At 41.1% G+C, this 11,962-nt stretch overlaps 1 protein-coding gene across 1 annotated transcript; it reads left to right on the top strand.

Moving 5' to 3' along the window:
• Positions 1-159: 159 nt before the first annotated feature.
• RUVBL2 (RuvB like AAA ATPase 2) lies at positions 160-11,849 on the top strand. The gene is made up of 15 exons (XM_063300940.1): positions 160-272; positions 2,891-2,939; positions 3,522-3,577; positions 4,593-4,734; positions 4,884-5,013; positions 5,434-5,500; positions 5,663-5,769; positions 6,263-6,356; positions 6,750-6,873; positions 7,836-7,930; positions 8,536-8,654; positions 9,277-9,396; positions 9,532-9,661; positions 10,707-10,821; positions 11,531-11,849. The coding sequence occupies exons 1-15, from the start codon at positions 258-260 to the stop codon at positions 11,554-11,556; spliced, it is 1,389 nt and encodes a 462-aa protein (XP_063157010.1). The 5' UTR covers positions 160-257; the 3' UTR covers positions 11,557-11,849.
• Positions 11,850-11,962: the final 113 nt, after the last annotated feature.

Here is an 11,962-nt window from a genome sequence, read left to right as displayed (position 1 = left end):
CGAGGACGAGCAGGAGACGGGTTGAACGCAACTCCGCCTGGAAAGCGCAAATAAGAAACACGCTCAAAGTACCTCTAGGCAAGCTAGAGCGGTCGACGATCACCGAGGAAGACCAAGTGATCAGTGAGGCTCGACTACACATTCACCCGAGGCACTTCCTGTTTCCGGCTTCCGCTCTCGGCCTCTTGGAGTTTGGAGAAGGCGGAGCGGGCTGGAGCTTAGAAACGGCGCGAGAGGAGGGTTGCAGGAGCAGCAGCATGGCAACGGCCGCGGTGAGCGACAGCCTTGTTTTCGTCTTAGAAAGAGACCCAGATAACCCTCCTTCCCCATACGAATACACTCTGGCTCTCTGGTCGTCAGTGAGCTTCTGATGGGGGATCGAGGACCGAAATAACCCCCGTGGGGTGCGTTAGTGCCCCTTCTCCCCATTCGCTCCCTTCCAGAAAAGACTAGGCTTCTCCTGTCTGCTCTCCTTCAGATGCGTTGGACTACAACTCCCATCATTCGTTGCCAGCCCACATGACTAAAGTGGGAACAGTAGTTCAGCTCGTTGGGAAGACAACACACTGGGCCAGATTTCCATGTCGTATGAATTGCATTCATGTACAGCTTTCCCTCCGAGGAAGTTAGTTTCACTACTTTGTCCTTTCAACCCTGTAAATTAGATTGGGATTGCTGAAATCCATGCTGCGAGCTTTATAGCGGCGAGGTGACTAATGCTGATCTGATTTGAAGAATTTTGCTTTTATTGTATTTTAATCTGTAATTATTTTAATTTTATTGTAAACCGCTTAGAGTCGCTCTTAGTGAGATGGGCGGTGATGAAATATTAAATAAATAAAATAAAACTTCGTTTTGGCTGTGTTCACAAGATGCTTAGCCAGGTTGTTTAGATTTAGCAACAGCCTTTGCCCAATATGTAAAGCTTGGCTATGGTTAGCCTTCTGAATTTTTGCTAGATTTTGGTATGGTTCATTGTATGGTTTGTTTTCAGAAGACACATTAATTCAGTAACTGGTTTAAGCATGTTGTGTGAATGTGATCTATTGCCCTTTTATTTCCTTGTTTTAAATCAGGGGCTGGCAGTCTTTGTGCAGAGGCAAGTGCATCAGTTTTGAGGGTGGGGGTTGTATTCAGCCTACCATATCTGGGCGGTAATGGTGTGGATGACCACTTTTTGGCAGCAGAAACTCTTTGTTGCCATCTTGTGGTTGTCTGGATTTTTACAGCCCACATATGGTAGCTCTAGGCTATATACCTACACTCTCAGAACTTTCCTCTTATCCCTTTTCCTGAGTCAACCATACTAGGGCTGCCAGGAGGGAGTTGGGACAGTGATTAACTTGCCTCCCAGTGATTTGGATTAGATTTCTGCTTCTCCATTATCAGAATGGGAAAGTGCCCCTCAGCCACATCCAGAATAGCTGTTGGGTGGATGTCCGGGAACTCTTGTCGCACTGGCAAATTATGGGTCCTGTTAAACAACTGATACATGGCCTGATGATTTGGGGGAGAAATTGGAATGCTATAGAGTACTGTATGCCAAAAGCCAGTTTGGTGTCAGGTAAAGGCAAACCACTTCCATTCTGATGCCAAAGAACCACATAGACATGTTCATGAAGTCAGCAAGAGTTGAGCTTGACTAGAAGGAGACTATATTTTTATACACCAATATTGCTACCATCTATGAGAACCAGTTTGGTGTAGTGGTTAAGGCTAGAAACTGGGAGACTGTGAGTTCTAGTCCTGCCTTAGGCCCAAAATCAGCTGGGTGACCTTGGGCCAGTCACGCTCTCTCATCCCTAAGGAGGCGGCTAGGGTAAACCACTTCTGAAATCTTGCCAAGAAAACTGCAGGGACTAGTCCAGCCAGTTGCCAGGAGTCAAAAACTGACTCTGAAAAAAAAATAGTATGCCATGCAGGTTGCCAAATCACATTCTGAACTATCTAAGGATATTAATCTGGATCATCTCTGACACTAGAACCACTATGGTATTCTAAGTGTATTGTTTGTTCACTCTGGCTCTCATGTTTATATACTGTATGTGCACACATGCAAATACAGTGTTTATGCAAATGTATGCTATCTGTCCTAATAGTCAGAAATCACGCTGAGACGAGGAGTGGGTCTGTAGTGTTTATTACTGCTACATAAGACAGAATCCTAACAAACTGAAGAAGCGTGGGAAAAACCCAGACATATAAACCCCAAAGGTTAAGGCGGGTCTGATCTGTGTCTCTTTGAATGGCAGCTTAATTCCTCAGTACTACGCCTGCGTTTTCCACCCTGGATCGAGGCCCCCTCCTGCTCGCCATCAGTACTCATGACACTATCACTCATATAACTGCCATACTGTATTCAGCTTCCCAGTCTAACCTCATTCACAGTACCATGCTGCTTCTACCTATCTGACCTATCTCTTTGCCCATCTTTCTTTTTCTTCCTTTCTCTCCATCTTCCAATTATATTTCATTTTCTTCCATCCATTCCATTCCATATATATCATTCAATTTTTTTTCATCAAGTGGCTGTTAATACTTGGGACTCATATCTATACGTATGATCTAATTATGTAATATTCTGTGTTTGGAGTGATGTGAGATTATAAGAATGTTCACATTTGGAATTTCAGCCCATTTTGCATTTTGTGTTTTGGATACCACACAGAGAACATGTAAAGTGATTCTTATATATCACGTATCATATGAGGTGTTTCCAAATGAAATAACTGTTTTGAAAGAGATATAGAGAGTGCTTGATATTTTGCTTCTCTGCTCTATGTCTACATAGCAGAAACAATTCAGACCAAAATATGTTACCTTATTTGGGATTTAGGACAGAAAAGTTTTGAGATTCTGAACAACCTCATAATCTTCTCTCCTTTCTCAGGCTACAAAAGTTCCTGAAGTTCGGGATGTCACCCGGATTGAACGCATTGGTATGTTTTCATTGCTGCCTCTTCCTAGGATAATTTTCAATTTTATCCCTATGGGGTAGTTTACTGTTAAATCAATAATTGTGGGATAAATCTAACAAATAAATAAACATGCTGCTGTCTGTATGGAAAATGGATGTCTAATCAACAGCTACTGCAGGGCTAGCTGGCATTGTAATTTTGATTCTCTTGGTATACAGCAAGATAGTTAATGCTGAGGTCTCAGGACAGCTTCTTTATTTGTGGCTTCCCAAATAAAATGGACCAAAATGGATCGTATCCTTTATTTTGAGTGAGGAAAATCATAAAAAATTTAGAGAGATCTTAAAATAGGTTTAATGTACTTTAAAAACAAAACTGCAGAAGTCACCCTCCCTCCAAATTAAAAAAAAAAAACCCTTTCCAAAACTCTGCTTGCACCTACCTACTTGATATTGCCTCAACCACTTTGCATCATCACCCTGCCAATGGTGGGACTTGCCCTCCAAAACAGTATTAAGTAAAGCCCCCAGTCAGAAAGTTGTCTGCTTCTGGTATACAATCTCACCAACCTCCTTTGAAATAATCTTTCTCTCACATTCACAGGTGCCCACTCCCACATTCGAGGGCTTGGCTTGGATGATACATTGGAACCCAGACAGGTACTTGAGAAAAGAATTTTCAGAAAGTTTTTGGATTGATCAAAGTTGGGGGATAAAGCAGTTTTTCAAGTGAGAGAGTGAAATAATTGATGCAATCATTGAGGGGAGAAGTTTGGTGTTTAAATTTTTGCTGTTTAAATTGCGAAAGAAGAAAAATTGTTCATTAGCCAAATTATTCAGTTAATTGGCTACATCTGTGCTGATGTGCTTTGCAAATAAATGGATTTAAATGTAAATAAATTATCTGACTTAAATGTAAATAAATTATCTTAGAGGAAACAATATATGGAAGATTAAAAATATATAGTACACCCACATTTCTAAACAGTCCTCTAGCTGAAACTCCCAGCATTAGAATGCTTATTCTGTTAAGAAAAAAACTAAGTTCTTCAGACAATTGTATGAATGATGGAGGATGACTGTTCCCCCATTTGCAATTAGAAGTACATGATATTCGTTCTTTTATTTGTTTCTCTGCCACTGGTATGGAGCTCAAAAGGACATGACCATCTACAAAAAACAAAGGGAAGATAGAAAAATACATTCTGACCAAAAAGGAACCAAGTTCAGTTACTGTGTCATGCATGTATATACAAGGGAGTGAGTTTTCTTTTTTCTTATCAAGATGAAGACTGGACAGCTTTAGATTAGTTTTTCTCTGGCCATTTTTTTACAAGTACAATACAAGTAACATCATTACTATTTACTACTTGAATGTTCTCCAGGAAATTATTAGCCTTGATTATCTCCTACTGTTATCTGTAGAAGATAAGTAAGATAGATAATGTTCTTGGTTCTAATTTTGCAACTGAAAATGCAGGTGTTAAATCCATAACTCATTACATACAGTAGTTGTATAGTGTTAATTTGTGCATTTTAAGAGAGATTAACAGAAAAGTGTTACAGCATGGGGATCCAAATGTGAGAAATATGCTCTGTGAGGATTGAAATACTGTAAAGGAAAAGAAGTATGTCCTGCTTGTCCATTTTCCCTCCTTTTTTTCCTTCCTGTTAGGTATCCCAGGGCATGGTAGGACAATTGGCTGCTCGTCGAGCTGCTGGGGTGATTTTGGAGATGATAAAGGAAGGCAAAATTGCTGGTCGGGCTGTCTTGATTGCTGGCCAGCCGGGCACAGGAAAAACAGCCATTGCGATGGGTAAGGGCAAATTCTAGAAACCAGCAGAGCTGCTGATGTCTTGAATGATGCTGGGTCTACCAACATGAAGGTTCCTCACTCTGAGTCTCTTTTCTGGCTGCCTTCTCATTCTCATTATGTAGTAACCATGCTATTGTCTCCTCTTCCAGGAATGGCCCAGGCACTGGGTCTTGACACCCCTTTTACAGCCATTGCTGGGAGTGAAATATTCTCTTTGGAGATGAGCAAAACTGAGGCGCTAACTCAGGCCTTTCGCCGTTCCATTGGTGTCCGCATCAAGTAAGGAGTTGCCACAAATTCTTATTCTCTGAGGGCGGACTGGGGTCTGGGCTCCAACAGGAAGGATATCTCTGAGGTCCAGAAACTGAGAACCAGAGAGTTAAACAACATGAGGAAATCAACAGCCAGGTTTCTTATTGTTTACATCTATGAAATGCTTGTACACCGATTTTAGCTTGTTAGCCACAATATTTTCTGTGTTGCTTTCGATGTTTTGACAGTTACTGTGACACAATAAAAATAGAGCTATAGCTTTAGCTTCTTAAATGGGAAGTAGAAACAAATAAAAGGGGGGGATTTCTTGATTGACTTTGAAATTATATTTTGACCTCTTGTGAGAAAAGAGTCTCTCTGGAGTGAGAGATGCTGCAGGATGCCCGCTTTCTTTCTTCTGTGACCATTTCAATGCTTTTTTTACAGGGAGGAAACAGAAATAATTGAAGGTGAAGTTGTGGAGATTCAAATAGATCGTCCAGCAACTGGCACTGTGAGTTGATGCTAGAGCATAATATGGGAAAGATGGAGTTGGCTGTCTGCAATATGGAGTTGGCTGTCTCCATTTGCCCAGTAACTGCGGTGCTGTCTATAGAAGCCTCTTTGTCAAGGTCATGATCACTGGAAGATGATGATTGCTGCCTTCCTGTTGCAGGGTGCCAAGGTCGGGAAGTTGACCTTGAAAACAACAGAGATGGAGACGATCTATGACTTGGGCACCAAGATGATAGAGTCACTGACCAAGGAGAAAGTGCAAGCTGGGTGAGCTTGGGGACAAAGAAGAGGGCAATAGTTGCAAATAGACACAGATGAAAAGCAAAAGCTTGTACTGGAGGTGGTGGCAAAGACTTGAAGTTTTTGATTTATCTGGTAGAGAGTGACTTCCTTAAAATCACTCAGTTAATTCTGTGGTCAAGTACAGACTTGAATGTCGATCTCTCTGGTCCAGCGCTCTTAACTCTGCATTGGCTCTCCAGCAGACATTGGGATGACTTGTCAGGATCCCAGTGCTCTCACTGTGGTGTAACTGGAGATCATGGAATGAGAAGTGTGTATGGGGTGAAACAAAACAGGTAGCAGATGGGGAGCAGAAAGTAAGTTCATCCTTGAAAAATGTCTTTCAGTTTTGAGTAGAAAAGAGAAATTAGCTGCTGCTTCTGAAGTCGTAGGAGACATTGAGTTTCTTCATGAGATGTCTTTCACCAGTGTTGAATGGCAGGCCCAGTCTAAGGATTACCTCTGTCTGTTTCCACAGGGATGTCATTACGATAGACAAAGCCACAGGAAAGATTACCAAACTAGGACGTTCCTTCACTCGGGCCCGGGATTATGATGCAATGGGCTCTCAGGTATTGCTGTGGGCCAAGAGGTAAATCTGTGGGAGGCTAGAAAGAGGCCCCAAGGTTCAGCTGTGGGGAGAGGGGAGGCATGGATTGTAGTTTGAGATGCACAGCCTTTACAGGCACTATGGACTGTTGCCAAGATATAGAGGATCTGCTTTGGAGGCCAAAGGTCTCCAGTTTAGGCCCTGATAAAGGATCCTAGAAGCAGGACTGAGAAAGACCTCCATCATAGTCCTAGGAGAGTAGATAATGTTGGGCTTAGCTGGATATGGTATCTAGCTAAGCTTTAAATGTACCCACTTTTCAGATACTTTCTGTCTGAGCTCAGAATTACAGGGCTGGGCTTAGGGAGCAATGCGTTAGGGAGGATTCAGGTTTAACTGCACCTGTCCAATTTAGACAAAGTTTGTGCAATGCCCTGATGGAGAGCTGCAGAAGCGCAAGGAAGTCGTGCATACAGTCTCGCTACATGAAATCGATGTCATCAATAGCCGCACCCAAGGATTTCTGGCACTCTTTTCTGGTAGGAGGATGGAGTGGGAGAAAATGGAGACTGTATATCAAAACTCTGGACTTTGGTGTTTTCAGTCAAGAACCTAGTTATTATGTTGAATTCAAGAGGCTAAGATACCGTATGACACCATATACCATATCTATAGGATAGATATCTTCTCGAAGTGTCCTAATGTAGCCTTCCTTTACCTATGCCAATCATAAAGCCCATTATTCTATGCTGGCATGGTAGCTGGAGAGTGAAGGAGTTGTAATTCACTACAGCTACATGATTGGCAAAAAACCATCAATAGATTTAATACAGGATAGCAGTCTGTTTGTAAGTATTTTGTCCTGTAATCCAACACAAGTTCCATAGATTATATTTCTAGTAACTTTAAGCCTGTGGAATTCATGGAAAGTTTATTTTTATTTATTAATAAAAATATAAAATATAGGATCATGAGATTTATGTAACGGTAATTAATGGTCCAGATAGAATGGTCTTTTACTGTGAATTGTAATAAGTCTACTGAAATTATATCTGATGGTTGTTGTGATAGCTGAAAAATGTAAATAAGGGGGAACAATGAGTATGATCTTCATTTATTCCTTTCCTTTTATTTATTTACCCAAATATACTTTGAATAGTATTTTTTCAGAAATTGTAATTATTGAACCCTGATTAACTGAGAAAATATCTACCAAGCCATAAAGTGGAAATTGTTTTATGTGGGGTGGTGGCAATAATTTTTCATTTTTAAAAAATTTTTACATTGTTAATGATTTTTAGTAGAAAAAAGTAAGGCAACAAAGGATAAGTGATACTTACAACTAAGTAAGAAAATTTAAAAAACAGTCCCCTCCCCTCAAATCTTGGAATTAGAGTGGGTTTTTTTTTCAGGTATTCTATCTACATAGAGAGAGAGATGAAATGTGTGGGTAATAGCATCTCATGTTTCCTCTCATTTCTGATCCTATGTCTGTTTTCAGGTGATACAGGAGAAATAAAGTCAGAGGTGCGGGAGCAGATCAATGCCAAGGTAGCAGAGTGGCGAGAAGAGGGCAAAGCTGAGGTGATCCCTGGGGTGAGTTGTATGTTTTAGAGGGGGCATTAAACCTCCAGGCCCTCTCACTTGTTTTGTATAGGTAGTCCTTGCTTACCGACCACTTGTTTAGCGACTGTTCAAAGTTACGGCAGCACTGAAAAAATAACTTTATAGACAATTTGACTGTTTACAAAGTTCACAGTGTCCCTCAGTCACGTGATTGCCATTACAGTCAATATGTGTTGTCCGGTGCCTGACCAGTGTTTTTTTCCTTTCCCCCCCCTTGCAAAGCAGAGAGATTGGAGAGGAAGGGATTGCAAGAGAGTAAGCTGTTTAGCAATGACATTGTTTTCAATGTGTACAAGACAGTAAGCAGTCATTTGAGCATTCCAAAGGGTGGGGGAGTGGTTAGAAGGCAAACAAAAGCCAAAGGTGTGAAACTGGGTAGCCTTGTCTCTTTCTAGCTAGAAAGCACAGTCACGATCACGTGATTTCCCACTTAGCGACCACATTGCTTAGCAGCGGAGTTGCCAGTCCCAATTAGGGTTGTTAACTGAGGACTATCTGTACTTTATCTCTGGCTTGAAAATTCTGGAGACATAAACCTTCTCCCATGTAATATTTCATCTCTCCTTATTCTGTAGGTTCTCTTCATTGATGAAGTCCACATGCTGGATATTGAGTGCTTCTCCTTTCTTAATCGGGCCCTGGAGAGTGACATGGCACCTGTCCTCATCATGGCCACCAATCGTGGCATCACCAGGTTGGTATCAGGTGATTCAGTGAGTGGCTGAAAGATTTCATTATGGAGAAATGCATTAAAAGTCTGCTTCCAGAGGACCCAGATTCTGTGAGCTGTAATCTAGGCAGCAGTCCCTATTCTTTGCTCTGCATAATAGATTGCATCTCTCATGGGGCTGAGTGATATGCTAGTAGGACTCTGAAATGATTGTAATGCCTATATGGATCCTTCCTCCTTTTAATGAGATTAAAGTTGAGCTACAATGAGGTTTTGCTCTGTGCAGTGAAGGAAGGCAGTGAGATATTGGTAGACAAGGGTACAATTGAAAGTAAGATTATGTAAGAACATAGTACATTGCCGAACGGAGAGCTGTTATAAAGTATTAGAGATGTGGATGTTTTTAGTAAAGTCAGGTAAGAATGCACAGAAACAGTTGTTCTCAAGTAGTGACTTTTAAGAGGACTAAAAGCAAAGGTGAATCTGATAACAAACGCTGTAAGCTTACCTATATTCATTAAGGGTGCAGAAAGAAAAACCTGTTTTCCAAAGATGAATCCTTGACAATAGATCTTCACACTGTTCTTTCTACTGGCTTGTTGGTCCTGCGGACCCCACTCATTAATTTCTTCCCCTTTCAATGCAGGATTCGTGGCACCAACTATCAAAGCCCCCATGGCATTCCTATTGACCTGCTGGATCGTATGCTGATCATTTCAACCTCTCCGTACAGTGACAAGGAGACCAAGCAAATACTGAAAATCCGGTGAGGAGTACATTGCAACAGTGCTCCTACATTAGAGTTGCCTGTATTATAGTTGCCCCCTTCCCAACTACAACCCTTACAGTGGTTTATTTTTGTACATTCTGTATACTGAGCATTGTCAGATTTCTCTTACAGGTGTGAAGAGGAAGATGTTGAGATGAACGAAGATGCCTACACAGTACTAACCCGCATCGGTTTGGAGACTTCCCTGCGGTATGCCATCCAGCTCATCACAGCAGCCAACTTGGTGTGTCGCAAAAGAAAGGTGAGCTCAGACCCTGGTATGGTCTTTAATGTCTTCTGGGAGGAGATTGAGAAGGGCAGTAGGACGTTCTTGGCCATATAAAGATCTGGAGCAACAGCACTGTTGGTGGACCATGCTGTTGCTCAAGATCTTTATATGGCCAAGAACGTCCTACTGCCCTTCTCAATCTCATGTGCAGTATAAAACTCAAACAGATCAGGAACTCTGCACAGAGTTGGATCACTGTTTATGGACAGCTTTAAAAATTCACCAATACATTGGTAGGATTAAAAGTTTATTAATAAGAAAGAATTGAGAGACATTTAAAGCAGGGACCATTTAGAAATTTGGAGTCCAGTTATAATTTTGAGGTCTTGGTGGTGGTATGCTGAGGCCAGAAAAATCATCCAGTGGTCCTTGTTCCTTTTATCCAGAGACTCAGATGTGTAGAAAGAAATGCACATTCACAATTTGTAATGTTTACTTCCTGAATTAAAGCTCCACTTTTTCATACATTTTTACATTCCTACTAAACTGAAAGTCTATCAGAATAGGCTAGGTTTGAATTCCGAAACAATCGGTGTGGAAAGCACCCCATTTCTGGTAACTTGTGGATTGCTCCTGAACCTTAAAATTCCCATGCATTTGCAGTTTTCTCACACCTCCCAGTACCTTTCTGTGGTGTATTATTGCTTCATCCACTTCATATGGGAACAGTGTTATTTTGGGAACCATTGTTCATTACATGTCTTCTTCAAAGTCATCACTGTCCATATGCTGGGGAAGCTGAAATCTTCTGAAAGGAACCTTTTTTGGCCTGGTTTGTGCAAGTCTCAGATTCTCCATGCAAAAATGTGACATAAAACTATACATCATCAACCACCCATGGCAATGATTCCATATTCTCACAATAATGCTTGCTATATGGTTAACTTATTCTGACTGTGGAGAGGACCGTCATGAGCAGAACAGTTTTACTACTTTTGTGGTGGAATTAGTGTAGGGTCTTTTCATGGGTTGCTCCGTGTGCCAGGAATGCTGACTCTTTTCCCTTTCCTGTTCTCAGGGCACAGAGGTTCAGGTTGACGACATCAAGCGTGTGTACTCCCTGTTCCTGGATGAGTCACGCTCCACTCAATACATGAAGGAATATCAAGATGCTTTTATGTTTAATGAACTCAGTGAGTAAAAGTATGAGGAATAATCAGAGATCTCCCAGATTCAAGATCACCTTCCCCTGTAGTTAGCCATTTTTCCTAATGGCAACATTCTTACACTGAGCTATAAAGTTTGGGTTTAAAAAGCAACATGCTGAACTATGAACAAGCAAGTACATTATGGGAATGTGTTGTGTGAATCCATTCTATTGAAATTAAGACTTAACCAGCAAGCACACACAATGTCATTGCAAACAATTGAGTTTTCTACTTTAGCCAGGCCATCAGCGATGACTTTTCACTCCACATCCTAAGTTCACTGTTCTTTTATGGTAATGTGAATGATTGACCATGCACCAAGGTTTCCCATGGTGAAAGATCATATTATGGTTTGTCTGCCAGAAAGTATGAAAGCTGCTAAACAACATGAAATGGGAACATAGAACAAGATGTTCCAGGCTGGAGGCTGTCAAGTACGGGCACGTAGCCTTTCGACGCTAGTGCTCTTTACTTGGTTGGTGGTACAGACTGCAGTAGGCTTACTAATACCATTTTGTAAAATGAGTTCCATGATCACCAGGGATCCTGAGAAATTTCATGGAATTGAAATTTTAAGAGCAGCTCCTCTTAATCATCATGATTATTTATTGAGGATGATCCCCCACTCCTACCCCAGAAAAACCATCTTGGTAGTGTTTCTCCATCTTGAAGCTTTTTTGTTTTTATTTTTCAGAGGGGGAGACCATGGATACATCATGATGAGGTTTGAATACCCAGATAAGGCTGTGTGAATGGGTATTCCTTTATTGTTAATTAGTTTTTTATATAAATAAAGCTTTTAGTGAACTTCTGCAGTGTTTGAATTGGAAAGGCAAAAAAAATCAGCATTTTTGGTATTTCAGTAACTGTTTCCTTTCTGTGCCTATACTGAAATCCATTAGTGTTGCTCACTGCTCTAAATATGGTGCTTTCCTCAAACAGATCTGTTAAATTCTGCAAACTGTACTTCTGTGACAACATTTTGCCTCTCTCAAAAGGATTATGCTAATCAACCAAGAGTCAATTCTGTTGGATTCTGCCGGCTGGCATCAGCATTTTCTCTTCCTTTTTTTCACCAATCCATAAGATAGCCCATATTGTTGAGCGGAGGGTTGTGTAGGAAAAG

Source organism: Candoia aspera, chromosome 4 (genome assembly GCF_035149785.1).
Source record: "Candoia aspera isolate rCanAsp1 chromosome 4, rCanAsp1.hap2, whole genome shotgun sequence".
In the NCBI taxonomy this organism is placed as follows: Eukaryota; Metazoa; Chordata; class Lepidosauria; order Squamata; family Boidae; genus Candoia; species Candoia aspera.
The sequence above is the reverse complement of the archived record's forward strand: the minus strand, read 5'-3'. Positions and strand labels throughout refer to the sequence as shown.

What these genes read in the sequence shown, in the direction of transcription:
- RUVBL2 (XM_063300940.1), top strand. An exon ending in CACCCGGATTGAACGCATTG is followed by an intron (nt 2,940 to 3,521) that starts GTATGTTTTCAT and finishes TCACATTCACAG; the next exon opens with GTGCCCACTCCCACATTCGA. An exon ending in ATACATTGGAACCCAGACAG is followed by an intron (nt 3,578 to 4,592) that starts GTACTTGAGAAA and finishes CCTTCCTGTTAG; the next exon opens with GTATCCCAGGGCATGGTAGG.